This window comes from Triturus cristatus, chromosome 5_1, assembly GCF_964204655.1.
Source record: "Triturus cristatus chromosome 5_1, aTriCri1.1, whole genome shotgun sequence".
Classification (NCBI taxonomy): domain Eukaryota; kingdom Metazoa; phylum Chordata; class Amphibia; order Caudata; family Salamandridae; genus Triturus; species Triturus cristatus.
In genome coordinates this window covers 127,073,190-127,090,030 of record NC_140587.1, presented here as the reverse complement: position 1 = coordinate 127,090,030, position 16,841 = coordinate 127,073,190, and the positions used below count along the sequence as shown (strand labels likewise).

Sequence of the window (16,841 nt, the reverse complement as noted above, 5' to 3'; positions counted from 1 at the left end):
CCCAGTATCCCAAATGTGGTGAGATATGTCATTACTTGTGATTCTGAGCTCACCCACCCCCAGTGTCCCTAATGTGGTGGGATATGTCATTACTTGTGTTTCTGAGCTCACCCATCCCCAGTGTCTCTAATGTGGTGGGATATGTCATTACTTGTGATTCTGAGCTCACTCACCCCCAGTGTCCCTAATGTGGTGGGATATGTCATTACTTGTGATTCTGAGCTCACTCACCCCCAGTGTCCCTAATGTGGTGGGATATGTCATTACTTGTGATTCTGAGCTCACTCACCCCCAGTGTCCCTAATGTGGTGGGATATGTCATTACTTGTGATTCTGAGCTCACTCACCCCCAGTGTCCCTAATGTGGTGGGATATGTCATTACTCGTGTTTCTGAGCTCACTCACCCCCAGTGTCCCTAATGTGGTGGGATATGTCATTACTCGTGATTCTGAGCTCACCCACCCCCAGTGTCCCTAATGTGGTGGGATATGTCATTACTTGTGTTTCTGAGCTCACCCATCCCCAGTGTCCCTAATGTGGTGGGATATGTCATTACTTGTGATTCTGAGCTCACTCACCCCCAGTGTCCCTAATGTGGTGGGATATGTCATTACTTGTGTTTCTGAGCTCACTCACCCCCAGTGTCCCTAATGTGGTGGGATATGTCATTACTTGTGTTTCTGAGCTCACTCACCCCCAGTGTCCCTAATGTGGTGGGATATGTCATTACTTGTGTTTCTGAGCTCACTCACCCCCAGTGTCCCTAATGTGGTGGGATATGTCATTACTTGTGTTTCTGAGCTCACTCACCCCCAGTGTCCCTAATGTGGTGGGATATGTCATTACTCGTGTTTCTGAGCTCACTCACCCCCAGTGTCCCTAATGTGGTGGGATATGTCATTACTCGTGTTTCTGAGCTCACCCACCCCCAGTGTCCCTAATGTGGGGTGATATGTCATTACTTGTGATTCTGAGCTCACCCACCCCCAGTGTCCCTAATGTGGGGGGATATGTCATTACTTGTGTTTCTGAGCTCACTCACCCCCAGTGTCCCTAATGTGGTGGGATATGTCATTACTTGTGATTCTGAGCTCACTCACCTCCAGTGTCCCTAATGTGGTGGGATATGTCATTACTTGTGATTCTGAGCTCACCCACCCCCAGTGTCCCTAATGTGGTGGGATATGTCATTACTTGTGATTCTGAGCTCACTCACCCCCAGTGTCCCTAATGTGGTGGGATATGTCATTACTTGTGTTTCTGAGCTCACTCACCCCCAGTGTCCCTAATGTGGTGGGATATGTCATTACTCGTGTTTCTGAGCTCACTCACCCCCAGTGTCCCTAATGTGGTGGGATATGTCATTACTTGTGATTCTGAGCTCACTCACCCCCAGTGTCCCTAATGTGGTGGGATATGTCATTACTTGTGTTTCTGAGCTCACTCACCCCCAGTGTCCCTAATGTGGTGGGATATGTCATTACTTGTGTTTCTGAGCTCACTCACCCCCAGTGTCCCTAATGTGGTGGGATATGTCATTACTTGTGATTCTGAGCTCACTCACCCCCAGTGTCCCTAATGTGGTGGGATATGTCATTACTCGTGTTTCTGAGCTCACTCACCCCAAGTGTCCCTAATGTGGTGGGATATGCCATTACTTGTGTTTCTGAGCTCACTCACCCCCAGTGTCCCAAATGTGGTGGGATATGTCATTACTTGTGTTTCTGAGCTCACCCACCCCCAGTGTCCCTAATGTGGGGGGATATGTCATTACTTGTGATTTTGAGCTCACCCACCCCCAGTGTCCCTAATGTGGTGGGATATGTCATTACTTGTGTTTCTGAGCTCACCCACCCCCAGTGTCCCTAATGTGGTGGGAAATGTCATTACTTGTGATTCTGAGCTCACCCACCCCCAGTGTCCCTAATGTGGTGGGATATGTCATTACTTGTGATTCTGAGCTCACTCACCCCCAGTGTCCCTAATGTGGTGGGATATGTCATTACTCGTGTTTCTGAGCTCACTCACCCCCAGTGTCCCTAATGTGGTGGGATATGTCATTACTCGTGATTCTGAGCTCACTCACCCCCAGTGTCCCTAATGTGGTGGGATATGTCATTACTTGTGTTTCTGAGCTCACTCACCCCCAGTGTCCCTAATGTGGTGGGATATGTCATTACTTGTGTTTCTGAGCTCACTCACCCCCAGTGTCCCAAATGTGGTGGGATATGTCATTACTTGTGTTTCTGAGCTCACCCACCCCCAGTGTCCCTAATGTGGGGGGATATGTCATTACTTGTGTTTCTGAGCTCACCCATCCCCAGTGTCCCTAATGTGGTGGGATATGTCATTACTTGTGTTTCTGAGCTCACTCACCCCCAGTGTCCCAAATGTGGTGGGATATGTCATTACTTGTGATTCTGAGGTCACCCATCCCCAGTGAGCCCTCCCTGGAGCGCTCTCAGGTGCAGAGGCAGCGTTATTCACCCAGACGAAGTCTGAAGCATTTAATCTGCTCCTTATCAGAAGGGGTTTTTAGCAGCAGGCATCCACTTCCTCCTGCGGGGGACTTTGCCCTCCCTGGGCGTGGTATCTCATTCAGTGCCAGGCTGTTATATTTAGGTGCAGGCAGGCTTAGAGGGCTCACAGTACGAGCGCTTCTGCTGAAGGCTTCACAGCTGTCCCTCTCTGGGCACCGCCATCACCTTGTAGGCACAGCCAACCACCTCTGGGCACAGCCATCCACCTACGGGCACAGCAAACCACCTCTGGGCACAGCCATCCACCTCTGGGCGCAGCCAACCACCTCTGGGCACAGACATCCACCTCTGGGCACAGCCTTCCACCTCTGGCCAGAGCCATCCACCTCCGGGCACAGCCTTTTACCTCTGGGCAGAACCATTCACCTCTGGACAAAGCCATCCACCTCTGGGCAGAGCCTTTCACCTCTGGGCAGAGCCTTTCACCTCTGGGCACAGCTATACATCTCAGGACACAGCCAACCACCCCTGTGCGCAGACAACCACCTCTGGGCACAGCCTTTCACCTCTGGGCACAGCCATCCACCTCTGGGCACTGCCATCTACCTCTGGGCACATCCATCCATCTCCGTAGGGCACAACCATCGTCCTCTGTGGCACAGTTATCCACATCGGGGCAGAGCCATCTTACTGTGGCACATCCACCTGTGGGCATCTGGGCAGAGACATCCTCTTGTGGGCATCTGGGCAGCTCCTTCCACCTGTAGGCATTGCCCACCACCCGTGAGTACACCCATCCTCCTCTGAGCGCAGGCCATCTCACTGCCGACATGGGGGCCGAAGCCAGCTTCCTCCTCAGACCCAGGTCTGTACCATCTGCAGCCTCCTTGGGGGTTCTGCATGTTTTCTGCATAATGAAGTTCACCTGCCGGCATGTTCAACTGTTGTACTCTGCATTTTGGTGGTTGTGGCAAGTTGTTCCCTCCTTTGCTTGAGCTTTCTTCTCACAGTTGCTGCCGTCTTTCCCATTTCTCCCCTTGCCCGGGTGTCTGACCTCTTTGACTTGGCGTTTCCTTTTCCTGCTGATAGTGATACTGTGACTCGTCGGCTTTGTCGGAGTCAGTCAGTTGGTCTGTGTCCTCTGGCTTCTGGAGTCTCTGCTGTGTTGCCACAGCATTGTCTGCCATGTTAGGCCTCGTATTCTCCATTTTGCTTTCAATCCGGACTTGTTGCCCTTCTACTGTACAATTGTTGTCAAGTCTGACAATCTTTGGTGTGATGGTCTCTATCGTGCTTGAGTTTGCTTAGCCTGGATTCTCACGTTTTCTGTAGCCTGACATTCCTGGCACTGTATTTTACATTTTAGTTGTGTTTCTGATATTTTGCTTGGTAAAGTCAATTTTCCTTAAGTCTGACATTTTGTACCATATTCTCTATGTTGCCCACATCATGTTTTTTCAATTGCATTCTCTTTTGGCCTCCATATTCCCTACCCTGTTTGAGACACGGATATATCATTTCCAGAGCTTTACGTTTCTGCTTGCATCGCATATTTCTTTGGTCCACGTCCTGTGACGTTGTTAACGACTGTTGCTACGTCATAGCTGCTAGTTCCTGGATGTGAATCCTGTTTTTCACGCCTGTGGCTCTCCACCAGAGCCATGCACAGCATTAAGCCCCTGGAGCAGGGTTTGTACCTTTGCATGATGTGCTGAGAGGAGGAGGGAGCGCCTTTCTCAAATGTTTGAGGCCGTGGCAGGACCCAAGGGCACGAAATGGGCAGAGAAAGGTAAAGAAACTGCAAATCAGAGACCCGGATGTGGTGAGCAATGTCTGAATCCCAGTGTTTGTAGAGGTGGGCAAGCCACCGAATCCCTGGGAAGAGCCGGGGCAGACGTCCGGCCGGGCACTATGGGGCTTATTTATTAGAATTATTATGTATCAAAGTGAGAGAGAGGATGAGAGGACTAGTCCTTATCCCCTGGAGTAATGTGTCTAACCAAGAAGGACTAGTCTAACTAGACGTGATAGGAGTCTCAAAGGTGTAGGGTTGATGATGTATGGTCAAGAAAAAGTCTTGTTTCTTGTTAGAAAGCCCTCACCCACCAACCTCGTTGGTGGCATGCTTCATCATCCGGCCCACTCGATGACGCCGAATGTATCCCGGGTGTGTTTCAACGCCTGTGTTACAGCGGAGCGGGTATGTTACTGAGTGTGCAGTGTTGGTGAGGTCAAAAGTGATAGATTAAAAACTGTCCAGTGGTCCCATTACCCAAAGGTTTTACTTTAATGTTTGGGCCTCTGGCAGTCATAAAAACAAGGCGCTGGATGCAGGTGGAGTGGTATTTAGGGTACTCCTGCATCCAGTGGGTGGTCTACATGTTTCAGCCAGGTCTTATTCTGTAAACTGGCTTTCCTCAGGACCTTTGTGATGTGTGAAGGTAAGAACTATGCTACTGATCGTGTCATAGAGCGGACAAATGTGTTGCACGTGCTAAGGTGCACTATATGAAAGAGGGGGCTTCCCTCTCAAGGCATTAACAAGTGTTTTGCTGCGAGTGCCCCATGAGTTTCCGGCAGGGGTGCTGGCTTGCGTGTGAGCTCAGGCCAACAACAAGAGGTATTTAATACACCCGCGAACCCGGCTCCAGTATCGTCGGAGTTCCGCAGCAGCAACTACAGGTTGACAGGAGGGCCCTGAGCTCACACGCAAGCCAGCACCCCTGCCGGAAACTCATGGGGCACTCGCAGCAAAACACTTGTTAATGCCTTGAGAGGGAAGCCCCCTCTTACATATAGTGCACCTTAGCACGTGCAACACATTTGTCTGATCTATGACACAATCAGTAGCATAGTTCATAACTTCACACATCACAAAGGTCCTGAGGAAAGCCAGTTTACAGAATAAGACCTGGCTGAAACATGTAGACCACCCACTGGATGCAGGAGTGCCCTAAATACAACCCCACCTACATCCAACACCTTGTTGTTATGACTGCCAGAGGCCCAAACATTAAAGTAAAACCTTTGGGTAATGGGACCACTGGACAGTTTTTAATCTATCACTTTTGACGTCACCAACACTGCACACTCAGTAACATACTTGCTCCGCTGTAACACAGGCGTTGAAGCACACCCGGGATACATTCGGCGTCATCGGGTGGGCCGGATGATGAAGCATGCCACCAACGAGGTTGGTGGGTGAGGGCTTTATTAGATAACAATCTTCTTTATTGAGTTCCAACCATAAAAATGCAATACAGCCAACGCGTTTTGGTCAAGGGAACTTTTTCAAGGCTTTAGTCTTGTGACTGTGTCTTACTTTGGTTGAATCCAATCAAGTATTTATTTGGAAATATACAATCCTCCAATTTCATACACAGTAGTCAGAGCACAGTAATCCAAGCAAATGCCAACACCCGAGTCCGTGTCGGCATGCTGTATGTGGGCATCAGCATCTTAAAATAACAATTTACTTTGTTATTCCTGAACTCGCAAGTTCTTATTTATTTATAAATCTGTTTATTAAGTTTGCAGGCAAAAGCACACATTACATCATAATCAATCAGTGAGCATCGTAATATATAACTATGAGCTGAGTTTCTGTGCATAGCATATACATTCTAGCCACATGACATTATCAGGAAAGGGAGTGACAGAGTCCTCTTGTACAACCAGCTAGTCTTTGAAGCACGATATCACCACGCATGATGCCAGGGCCGCAGATCTAGTGGAGAGCATCCGCCCACCCTCTCCTGGATCAGGTATGTGCTAATCCCGGTGCATCCCCAAACAGGTATACAAACAGTGCTAAACTCCCCGTTCAGTAACTGGGTGGCCGTTTTCTCGACAGCCTAGCAACTAAGATAACTACCAACAGCAGCTCGCAAGTTCTAGTCTAGACGGCCCCTCCCTTCTGATCCCCCGCCCCGCCATGTTCCGACTTCTCCAGTCCCCCCCACCAGGATCGGCTCTAGCACTAAGAGTCAATCCTAGGCATGCACTGACTTCACGTTAATGCCTGTCAGTCACACCAGCGCGGCAGCTCAACCAGACGAACAGCGCCTCGTCGTCCAACGCAGCCTCTACAGCGCAGACCCGCTACCTCCCGGGGCCACCTCCTCAGAGTGCAGTAGCGCCCGCAGCATCTCCCCCCATTGGGGTGCGATGGGCGTCATTCTAAGCCCCAGCGTCTCTTCCCGCCGAAGCGCCACCTCCTCCGCCTTCTCCCACACCAGCAAAGAGCTACGCCATGCTCGCCCATGTGGCGCAGCGTCTGCCTTCCAGCGTTTGGTGATAAGTCGCTTTGCCACTATAATCCCCAAATCAAGAAAACGAGAGGCTACCTTAGCCGGGGCTGGCCGGTGAAAGAGATGTAATAAATAAGTGGGCCACTCGGGTGGAATTTCCCGGCTTGTACACCGACGGAGCTCCTCATGTACCGCCTGCCAGTACAACCGTAACGCAGGGCATCCCCACAGCATGTGGAGCAGGTCGGCGTCAACCACTGCACAGCGGGGGCAGCAGGCACCCACGCGATGAAAATACTTGTTAATGGCAGCCGGCGTGAGGTAGGCCCTATGCTGGACAAAAAACTGTATTTGACGAAATCTCATGTTTCGAGGTACCCTCCTCGTCCCCTGCAGCACCCTCTCCCACTCTTTATCTACCATAGGTCGGCCAAGATCCCCCTCCCATCTCTCGCGTAGTGTCCCTAAGTTCGCTGCCGCGTGCATCTGCAAAGCCGCAGCAAACCATTTGATTAGATGCCCCCCTCGACCCAAGACATGGAGGTATGGTGGGTGAGGGCTTTATAACAAGAAATAAGACTTTTTTCTTGAACATACATCATCAACCATACACCCTTGAGACTCCTATCACGTCTAGTTAGACTAGTTCTTCTTGATTAGATATATGCTTATTTATAAGACGCCTGCGCTGCCAGAGAATCACATTTTTTGAAGTTCGGGGGGCACAAGCCTCTCAATCATATCTATGAGGTGACGCAAAACCACCCTGCGTGGCTATGAGTGGCCTCAAAAATATGGAGTGAGGCAAAGCAGCACAAGTCGCTGCCTTGCCTTACTCTGGGTCAAGGAGACTTCCATGGGTGTTGTGGTGGGTTTCCTTACGCAGAACCCATGGATTTTGACGCTGCCCCAAATGTCTCTGGGTATTGGACCTTGAATCTGACTGTTGGAGACTCTGTTGTACTTTCCTGATCCGCAACTATCATATTACGAACATTAAGACGACGATAAATGTGAACATCCCTAGTACGTGAGGGTGTATGATTCCTGTGACTTTGGAACCATTGCTACATGAATTTATTGGATCTTGGCTCTGTCATTGACAACCTTGTCTTGGCGATAATCTAGCTGTTTGAATGGAATTCTGCTTTTCAGTATGAAAATGGAAAAGATTGGTGAACACCTATGAAGACACTTCTTTCTATGATCGTCGTTACAACCCAGTGGAAGCCCTGAAGAAGTCCTTGTTCAGGACGAAACGCGTCGGCTGGTCTTTTCGTAGAGGCATATGAACTGAATGTTATGTCTCTTTGAATAATCTTAGAAATAAAAATAAAAGGAATATAAGGAATGATTTTTGATAAAAGTTTATAATTGTGTATGAATTCTGTGATTTCAAGTTCCTCGTGTGGTGCACCTCTCTTTTGTTGGTATGTACTTTGATTCCTAAGGGAATAGGCATTGTTACAGTGGGTGCCACTGAGTGTGCACACGATTTTTCCCCGAAATAGAGGGTTAGTACAGGGAGAGTTATATTAGGTTAGGTGCTGGTCAATTGAAGGCTCCACTGTTTTTGTTGTTATAAGCTGCCCCAAATGTACTTAATCATGTAAACTTGGAGCAGCACTAAACCCTTACGCCTCCTCAGAGCTTGCGTAACGAGGAGATTTATTCTTATTTCTTCTTGTTTGTGCCTCCTTCCAGGTGGAAAAGGTCTCTCTAGATTGTTGTTGTGCAGGAAGGTCCCTTCCTGCACACAAACACAATCCTTCCTGCAACTGGTGCGTACACTGGCACTAAGCAGCAAATTATGCACCAGCACAGGGGAAAGGACAAGAATGCACTTTATTTCATAAATACGGTGCATTCCTGTCCTTTCATGTTTGCAAGAAGACTTGCGGTGCTGCCCTACGCCAATTCCTCATAAATGAGGCCCTAAGAGCCTAAGAACGACGTGATCCTGCCAAAAAACAAAGGAATCAGGATGTTCTCTTTTCTGTAAATCACGGAAAAGACGTACGTTCTCCTAAATTGTTTAATAAATAAGCCAAAATTCCTTGACATGTCGAAAATAAATGCATTTGGGTTTCAACTTTCTTCAGCCATTGCTGTAGCTTGCTTGTATCAAGGTGAGCATTTCAGCATGTGAAGGTTTGAGGCGTGATGCCCGCTATGCCTGCAACCTCACGCTGCATGTCCCTGTAATGAATATTAATATACTTTCAATCATAGTGCCTCTTTCGGTTCGCCTCTGAAGCAGTGTGTGATCTTGGCCCGATGCTGGTCTTCCTGTGCAATATCAGTTGCAAATGTTCCGGTGCCTGCACTGCCTGGAGTTTCAGGTCGTGCAATGTGTAATTTTGTATGTGCTTAGTTGTGGGTTTTTGGGGGGAATTGTTTATATAGTGAACTTGATCCGAGGGCAATAGAGTCAGGGTGAATATTAATTGATGTTGAGCCAAGGCCTGGATTTGAACCTGGGTCCCCCTTTCCAAAGTCAGCATTTCTAGGCACAAAACCACCTTTCCTCCACATCTCCTTCATTGATCACCTGCTTGTGAACTGCGTGTAGTTAACTAAACAACACAACTGTGGCTTGGACTAGTTCAAGTTTTGTAGGGCTTCATACCAATTAACCAATTATGTTATATACACAATCAGGAGAGGGTACTGACCAGATGCGATTCTTTATTTTTCCCTCTCTCTCGCTCTCCCCCACCCCAAAAAAACACAGTGCTTGCTATATAAGGGCATAAAACACTGCATCTCCTAGCGTTCCTCTGTAGGCCATCATTAAAATACTCACCACAGAAATGCTCACCCATTTTCAGATTCTTTAACTCCTCGCTGGCAATAATGACATTTTCCACATCTCTGAATGACGTGCCCCTACATCTGAGATTGTCCTTATCTCTCCTCCAGGTCAGCAAACATCTAAAAACATTACCGTTCTGCCTTTTTCTTCTGCATACTCCACCTTCTGAAGACTCCCCACAGCAGACTCCCATGAACGAGCTGAAACGTGTACAAATTCTCACGTCACTCAAGCCATCCACACTAAACAGTACTCTCTGTACATGATCAAACTTTTACAGCATCACATTTACATTGTCAGCATTTAAATTGTCATCTTTCACACTGAAATGTATAATTTAGGATTAAGGTTAAAGTTAAGGGTTTGGCTACGAATTGGGGTAAAACTAAGTTAAGGGTTTAAGGTATTAGTGAAGAGTTCAGGTTAGAATCATCAGTAAGGCTATCTTCAGGTAGATGAGTTATGGGCGAGTTAGAGTTGGAGTCCTAGATAAAATGACAAAATGGCTTCAATATAGCCTTATAGCCCGCCGTAGTAGGCTATACCGGATATTAAAGGCCCGCTCCAGCGTTAAAGACCCGAGCCGAAGGCGAGAGACTTTAACAAGGGAGCGGGACTTTAATAGCCGGTAAATCCCAGCTACAAAGGGCTATAAGGCTATTAGAACATTCTGCCACTAGAGGGCAGAATGTTCTAACAAATTAAACAAAGCCTTCAGGGAGCCAGAAGGGGATTCAAATCCCCTGAGGCTCCCCGAAGCCTTTGTTCACAGCAACAGCTGTGAACAAAGACACATTGGAATGTTGGAGCTCCGGGCTTATGCCAGCCATTATAAGCCCGGAGCACTCCATTGTTTTCAATGGAGCTACCAACATTCTAATGTTCTAATATCCCGTATGAGAGCCCATGAGTTTGTCTACTAGAATGAATGAAAGGAAACTTGTAAACGCGCTACTTAGCCCGAAGGCATCAAGGCGCCTAACCAAAAACAGTTCAAAAGAAAGGCAAAAATCAAGTCTAAGCGTAGGCATTGGCAAATAGCCATGTCTTAAGGGCCTTCCTAAAAGCCTGCACGGAGGGAAGAGATTTGATCTCCAAGGGCAGAGTGTTCCACAGCTTAGGGGCGAGAGTTGAGAAGGTTCTGCCACCCCACTTAGCTTTACGTATCCGGGGAACTAAAAGCAAGGACTTATTGGACTAACGGAGGGTTCTGGAAGGTGTATAAGGGACCAACAAATCCCTCAGGCCTCCAGACCGATTGGTGGCCAAAGCCCTGTAAATCAGAGTCAAGGACTTAAAGGATATCCTGGCCTCAATTGGAAGCCAGTGTAGGGTCCTTCTGGCCGTGTGGGCAGAGGCCCGTTTGGGCAGGTCCAGAACCAATTTAGCAGCAGCATTCTGCACCATTTGGAGACGGGTTAGCAGGCCATTGTTAATGCCTAAATAAAGAGCATTGCAATAGTCGAGTCTGGAACCTATCAGTGCCAAAACGATTTGTTTCCTGGCCTGAAAGGACAAATAGTGCCTGATCTTCCGTAGGATGTTTATAAGGCCCCAACAGGTGGAGATGGTCCTCTTTACCTGTTGGTCCATCCTCAGGAGGGGGTCAATCAAGACTCCTAAGTTTTTGGCCAGGGTCGTCGGTATAGGGCACACCCCCATAGTGGAAGGCCACCAGTCAGCCGACCAAAAAGAAGAAAGGTATTTTCTTTCAAAGTGCTTGTTTATGGACCTAGTCCGGTGTACACAGGCTGTAAGCTTGCATTGAAGAGCAAGAGGGACTATTTTATAATTCACATGCCCACTCATCACAGCACACTTGTCACACTGAATTCTTTATGTCACACTGATGTGCTCTGTCCAAATCAAGCATTTAAAAAAAATTATTTTGTAATGCAGCAGCCTTTTTTATTGCTTTTTTACAGCACTTGAGGTTGAGCCTGACCTGCTCATGGTCACTCCAATGTTTTTTCTTTTTAGCATGGGGAATGCCTCGCCAAGGCGGCTGTTCGATCTCACAAGGCTTTGCGTGGTCTTGGGGACTTGCGCTTATATCCAATACTTATTCTGTAATAGAAAGAGGGCTGGTGCCCAAAGGTCTGGTCAGAAGCCCACGGCCGGTGCAATTAAACGTCAGCGCGCTGAATGTCAAGGCTGGGAATCTTAAATCCACCTCATGCCTCTTTACTCCACTACAAGACACTCCCTGCCCCTTTATCTAAATCCTGCAGGTTCCTACTTTCTCCTTTTGTGATGAGTTTCCATCATTCTCTTCCTTTGTCTTTCGGTTTTATGTGTTTTTGCATTATTTATTTTCAGTAAACATGTGATGTGGACAAATAAATGCTGGTCCCCAAAAAAGTGTACTGGTGACCCCCACAGGCAGCCACCGGCTCAAATTAAGCACACCTTATATATCAAAAACAAATGCCAACTTCATCCCTTTTCATCTCAAGACAGCACCTCCATTTTTCCCACCCTCCTTTCACCATTCCCTCTTGCCCTTTGTGTCACTCCCCATTAGTCTGCCACCCCCTCTTGTTCCTATCTCCCATCCCTCCCTCTCTCCCTTTTTTGCAACCCCATCACAGTGGTTTGTCATCAGCGACAGAATGAAATGAAACTGGTGTATAATGAAGGCTCTCTTACCATCAATAAAGTGCTGTTTGCCTTTATACTTTTAATGAAGGCTATAATTCATAGAAATGAAAGAAGGACTGCCGTGTGCGCTCCATTGACAACCGACTAGCACAGAGAAATAAAAACAGGGATGAAGTCAAGAGGGCCTTCAATACAGTCTGGTTTTAACTTTTACGTTAGTCTATCTTTAATGTACTAATAATGTTTCTCCATGCATTAACACATTAAACCCAGACCTGTAGGTTTTGCTAATGCTTGTAAAGTTAATTGCAGTAGTCATGTCAAGGCTTTTCATTTCAGTTGTCACAATGTAGTTGTAGGGGCAAAACTGCACCCCAAAATTGTAGGCACCCAAAATTTGAACAACCTCTTATGCTATCCTCATGCAATTCTCCCATAGGTTGAATTGGACATCAAGGCACCTCCCAGACATCAATCAGCAAAGTAAAACAGCCTAATAAGTTAAGGGGTCCACTTAATAATACATACATTAATTTATTACAAAAATTCAAAATAAGCGATACAGAGTCGACGCTATGAAGGCCTTCAGATTCAAGTTCTATAGAGAATGCAAAATCAGAAAACTTTTTAAAGTCCCAAATGAGCAGCAAAATTAGGAAGAAATCGGACAGCATCCCGTGTGCCGTCAAGGAAGGCTTAAAATCTCTAGGTCTACCCCAAAACCCTAAGGTTCTTAGACACAATTCTTGCATGGAAAATTGGGGAAACTGCTAAAGCATTGTGGTGTAAATAAAGGTATTGTTACTTTAGCAAATCAGAACACTAATAAAACACACGTCATTACCTTAACACACCAGCACTATCCCAGTTTAAAAATAAAAGGTCAGCACCCTCCCTGCTAATGTCATCCAAAGATGTTCTAAGCAGGATGAAGCCGCGACAATAAGACACCCAGCACATTAACAGGGACCGAGCTTGGTCAGTAAGGTAGGGTGGTGGGTGGGGCGGGGGGGGTGTAAGCTTCAGATTTGCCAACAAGCACACTGGCATATCTTGTTAAAATACATTGTGAGAAGCAGGACACAAGGGACGCGTACGAGGCAGTGGAAAGAGAGAGGAGTGTGGATTCCTAGGGGTGCATAAACACAATAGTTTTCAAACTAACAGTTTTAAGGCAGAGACGTGAGAGAGTTGTGTGTTTCTGTCTCTGTGTGTATGTAAATATCCAGGGTGAAATCTGACAGACACCTCACCATACCCGACTGAGAGCGCCTGCACCCAACTATTCACTACAGAATACATTTCGTTAGGGTGGGTGTAAACCACCCCCTCCCCCAAAGCTACCGCACTGCAAATGAATACCACATTAAATTATTTGAAAAGTATTTATTAAAAATGGCAGTTTTTAAACATAAACTGAGAAACGTTCCTGCCCCGCCGTGATGACAATACTGCTAGTAAACTAAGAGGCAAGCCAGTCATCGTATGTAGCTTAAATGTTGCCTAGGTCAGTTGTCATGTGACCCTTAAATGTTGCCTAGGTCAGTTGTCATGTGACCCTTAAATGTTGCCTAGGTCAGTTGTCATGTGACCCTTAATTGTTGCCTAGGTCAGTTGTCATCCTTACCTTAAATGTTGCCAAGGTTAGTTGTCGTGTGTACATTAAATTTTGCCTAGGTCAGTTGTCGTGTGACCCTTAAATGTTGCTTAGGTCAGTTGTCATGTGTATCTTAAATGTTGTCTAGGTCAGTTGTCATGTGTACCTTGTTGCCTAGGTCAGTTGTCATGTGGACCTTGTTGCCTATGTCATTTGTCATGGGTACCTTAAATGTTGCCTAGGCCAGTTGTCACGTGTATCTTAAATGTTACCTAGGTCAGCTGTCATGCATTCCTTAAATGTTCCCTAGGTCAGTTGTCATGTGACCCTTAATTGTTGCCTAGGTCAGCTGTCATCCTTACCTTAAATGTTGCCAAGGTTAGTTGTCGTGTGTACATTAAATTTTGCCTAGGTCAGTTGTCGTGTGACCCTTAAATGTTGCTTAGGTCAGTTGTCATGTGTATCTTAAATGTTGCCTAGGTCAGTTGTCATGTGTATCTTAAATGTTGTCTAGGTCAGTTGTCATGTGTACCTTGTTGCCTAGGTCAGTTGTCATGTGGACCTTGTTGCCTATGTCATTTGTCATGGGTACCTTAAATGTTGCCTAGGCCAGTTGTCACGTGTATCTTAAATGTTACCTAGGTCAGCTGTCATGCATTCCTTAAATGTTCCCTAGGTCAGTTGTCATAAGACCCTTAATTGTTGCCTAGGTCAGTTGTGATACTTACCTTAAATGTTTCCTAGGTTAGTTGTCGTGTGTACATTAAATATTGCCCAGGTCAGTTGTCGTGTGACCCTTAAATGTTGCCCAGGGCAGTTGTTGTGTGTATCTTAAATGTTGCCTAGGTCAGTTGTCAGGTGTACCTTGTTGCCTAGGTCATTTGTCATGGGTACCTTAAAAGTTGCCTAGGTCAGTTGTCACATGTACCTTAAATGTTGCCTAAATCAGTTGTCGTGTGTAACTTAAATGTTGCCTAGGTCAGTTGTCGTGTGCATCTTAGATGTTGCCTAGGTCAGTTGCCATGTGTACCTTAAATGTTGCTTAGGTCAGTTGTGTGTGCACCTTGTTGCCTAGGTCAGTTGTCAGGTGTACCTTAAATGTTGCCTAGGTCATTTGTCATGTGTATCTTAAATGTTGCCTAGATCAGTTGTTGTGTGCACTTTAAAAGTTGCCTAGGTCAGTTGTCATGTGTACCTTAAATGTTGCTTAGGTCAGTTGTCATGTGAACCTTATTGCCTATGTCAGTTGTCATTTGTACCTTAAATGTTGCCTAGGTCAGTTGTCATGTGTACCTTAACTGTTGCCTAGGTCAGTTGTTGTGTGCACTTTAAATGTTGCCTAGGTCAGTTGTCATGTGTACCTTAACCCCTTCACCGCGGCACAAATTTTGCTGTGACGCTTGGGGGGTTTGGGGGCAGCGCGGCGCCGCCATGCTCGTGACGGAACCACTCCGTCATGAGCCACGGGCGCGCTGTGCTCATGACGGAGTGGTTCCGTCACGACTCCGCCCACTCGCGCTAATCGCCCGCACAGGCAGGGAATCAGCGCCGCGTGGGCGGAGCGGCCGCCAACGTCCGCAGCATGACGGAACCACTCCGTCATGAGCACACGGCACCCGTGGCTCATGACGGAGTTGTTCCGTCATGAGCAGGGAAGGGGTTAAATGTTGCTTACATCAGTTGTTGTGTGTACCTTGTTTCCTAGGTCAGTTGTCATGTGTACCTTAAATGTTGCTTAGATCAGTTGTCGTGTGTACCTTGTTGCCTAGGTCAGCTGTCATGTGTACCTTAAATGTTGCTTAGGTCAGTTGTGGTGTGTACCTTGTTGCCTAGGTCAGTTGTCATGTGTACCTTGAATGTTACTTAGGTCAGTTGTCGTGTGCACCTTGTTGCCTAGGTCAGTTGTCATGTGTACCTTAAATGTTGCCTTTGTCAGTTGTCATGTGTACCTTAAATGTTGCTTAGGTTAGTTGTCGTGTGTACCTTGTTGCCTTGATCATTTGTCATGTGTACCTTAAATGTTGCTTAGGTCAGTTGTCGTGTGTACCTTGTTGCCTAGGTCAGTTGTCATGTGTACCTTAAATGTTGCTTAGGTCAGTTGTCGTGTGTACCTTGTTGCCTTGGTCAGTTGTCACGTGTACCTTAAATGTTGCATTGGTCAGTTGTCATGTGTACCTTAAATGTTGCTTAGGTCAGTTGTCGTGTGTACCTTGTTGCATAGGTCAGTTGTCATGTGTACCTTAAATGTTGCTTAGGTCAGTTGTCGTGTTTATCTTTGTTAGTAGACAGCACAAAGATAAAGAAAGGGAATAATAGTGTGTGAAATATCAAACCCATACGTTGTCAGAGCAGAGCACCCTGCTTAGGAAAGCTAGGGGCAACGACGGACAGAGCGGGGCCTCCTTAACCTGAGCCAGGTTCCAGGGTAGGTGAGGTGAAATCCCTGATCACGCTGGGTGATGCTAGCACCCTGTGATATAGAGGATTAGGACAACGTGAGGTTGTATTTATTACTACTTCTCTTGTTATGTTAAGTTTCACATTTTTTCACATGCACGATTTGAATTCCATCAACTGAATGCAGTAGCATAAATTTATATAGGTCCTGAAGAAAGCCGTGGGCTATAATCCCGTGAAGGCTGAAACATGTCGACCCTCACCTAACAGTGACTAGTTAGCACTGCTTGGTATTTTTTGCTATACACCTTTTTAATTGAGATGTGCGGAGTGAGTTGAATTACATCGTACTCTTCACACAATCTCTTTTTAAAATTCACATCTTTCTTTTTGCACTGCACTTCCACTTTGTCTGGTGGTCACAGTTTGTCACGTGCCTTCTGGACTTTTCTTTATCAACCCAAGGGAGCAATAGAGCCTTGAACTAACCTTGAACTAACGAGGAAGACTCTATGATCAAGAGGCATACCTCTGCTCTAGGTGGAGACCATATGATATAAACTGATCATGAGAGGTGACTTTGCTCTCAATATTGGTCTCATTGGTTGAGTCAGTTTGATGGTTTTCCGTGCTCTGCTCTGACAAAGTATGGGTTTGATATTTCACACACTATTATTCCCTTTCTTTATCTTTGTGCTGT

At 46.7% G+C, this 16,841-nt stretch overlaps 1 protein-coding gene across 3 annotated transcripts in view; it reads left to right on the top strand.

The window, feature by feature from the left end:
- Window positions 1-2,629: 2,629 nt before the first annotated feature.
- Window positions 2,630-16,841, top strand: part of LOC146830366 (uncharacterized) — a 138,765-nt gene continuing 124,553 nt past the window's right edge. For 2 of the 3 annotated variants that reach the window (XM_085604555.1, XM_085604556.1), the window contains exon 1: window positions 2,647-3,346. In XM_085604555.1, the coding sequence (XP_085460681.1) occupies window positions 3,312-3,346 (35 nt within the window). In that variant the 5' untranslated portion in view covers window positions 2,647-3,311. Of the gene's footprint in view, window positions 3,347-16,841 lie in introns of all 3 variants that reach the window. The other variant, XR_014961421.1, reaches the window with a different exon arrangement.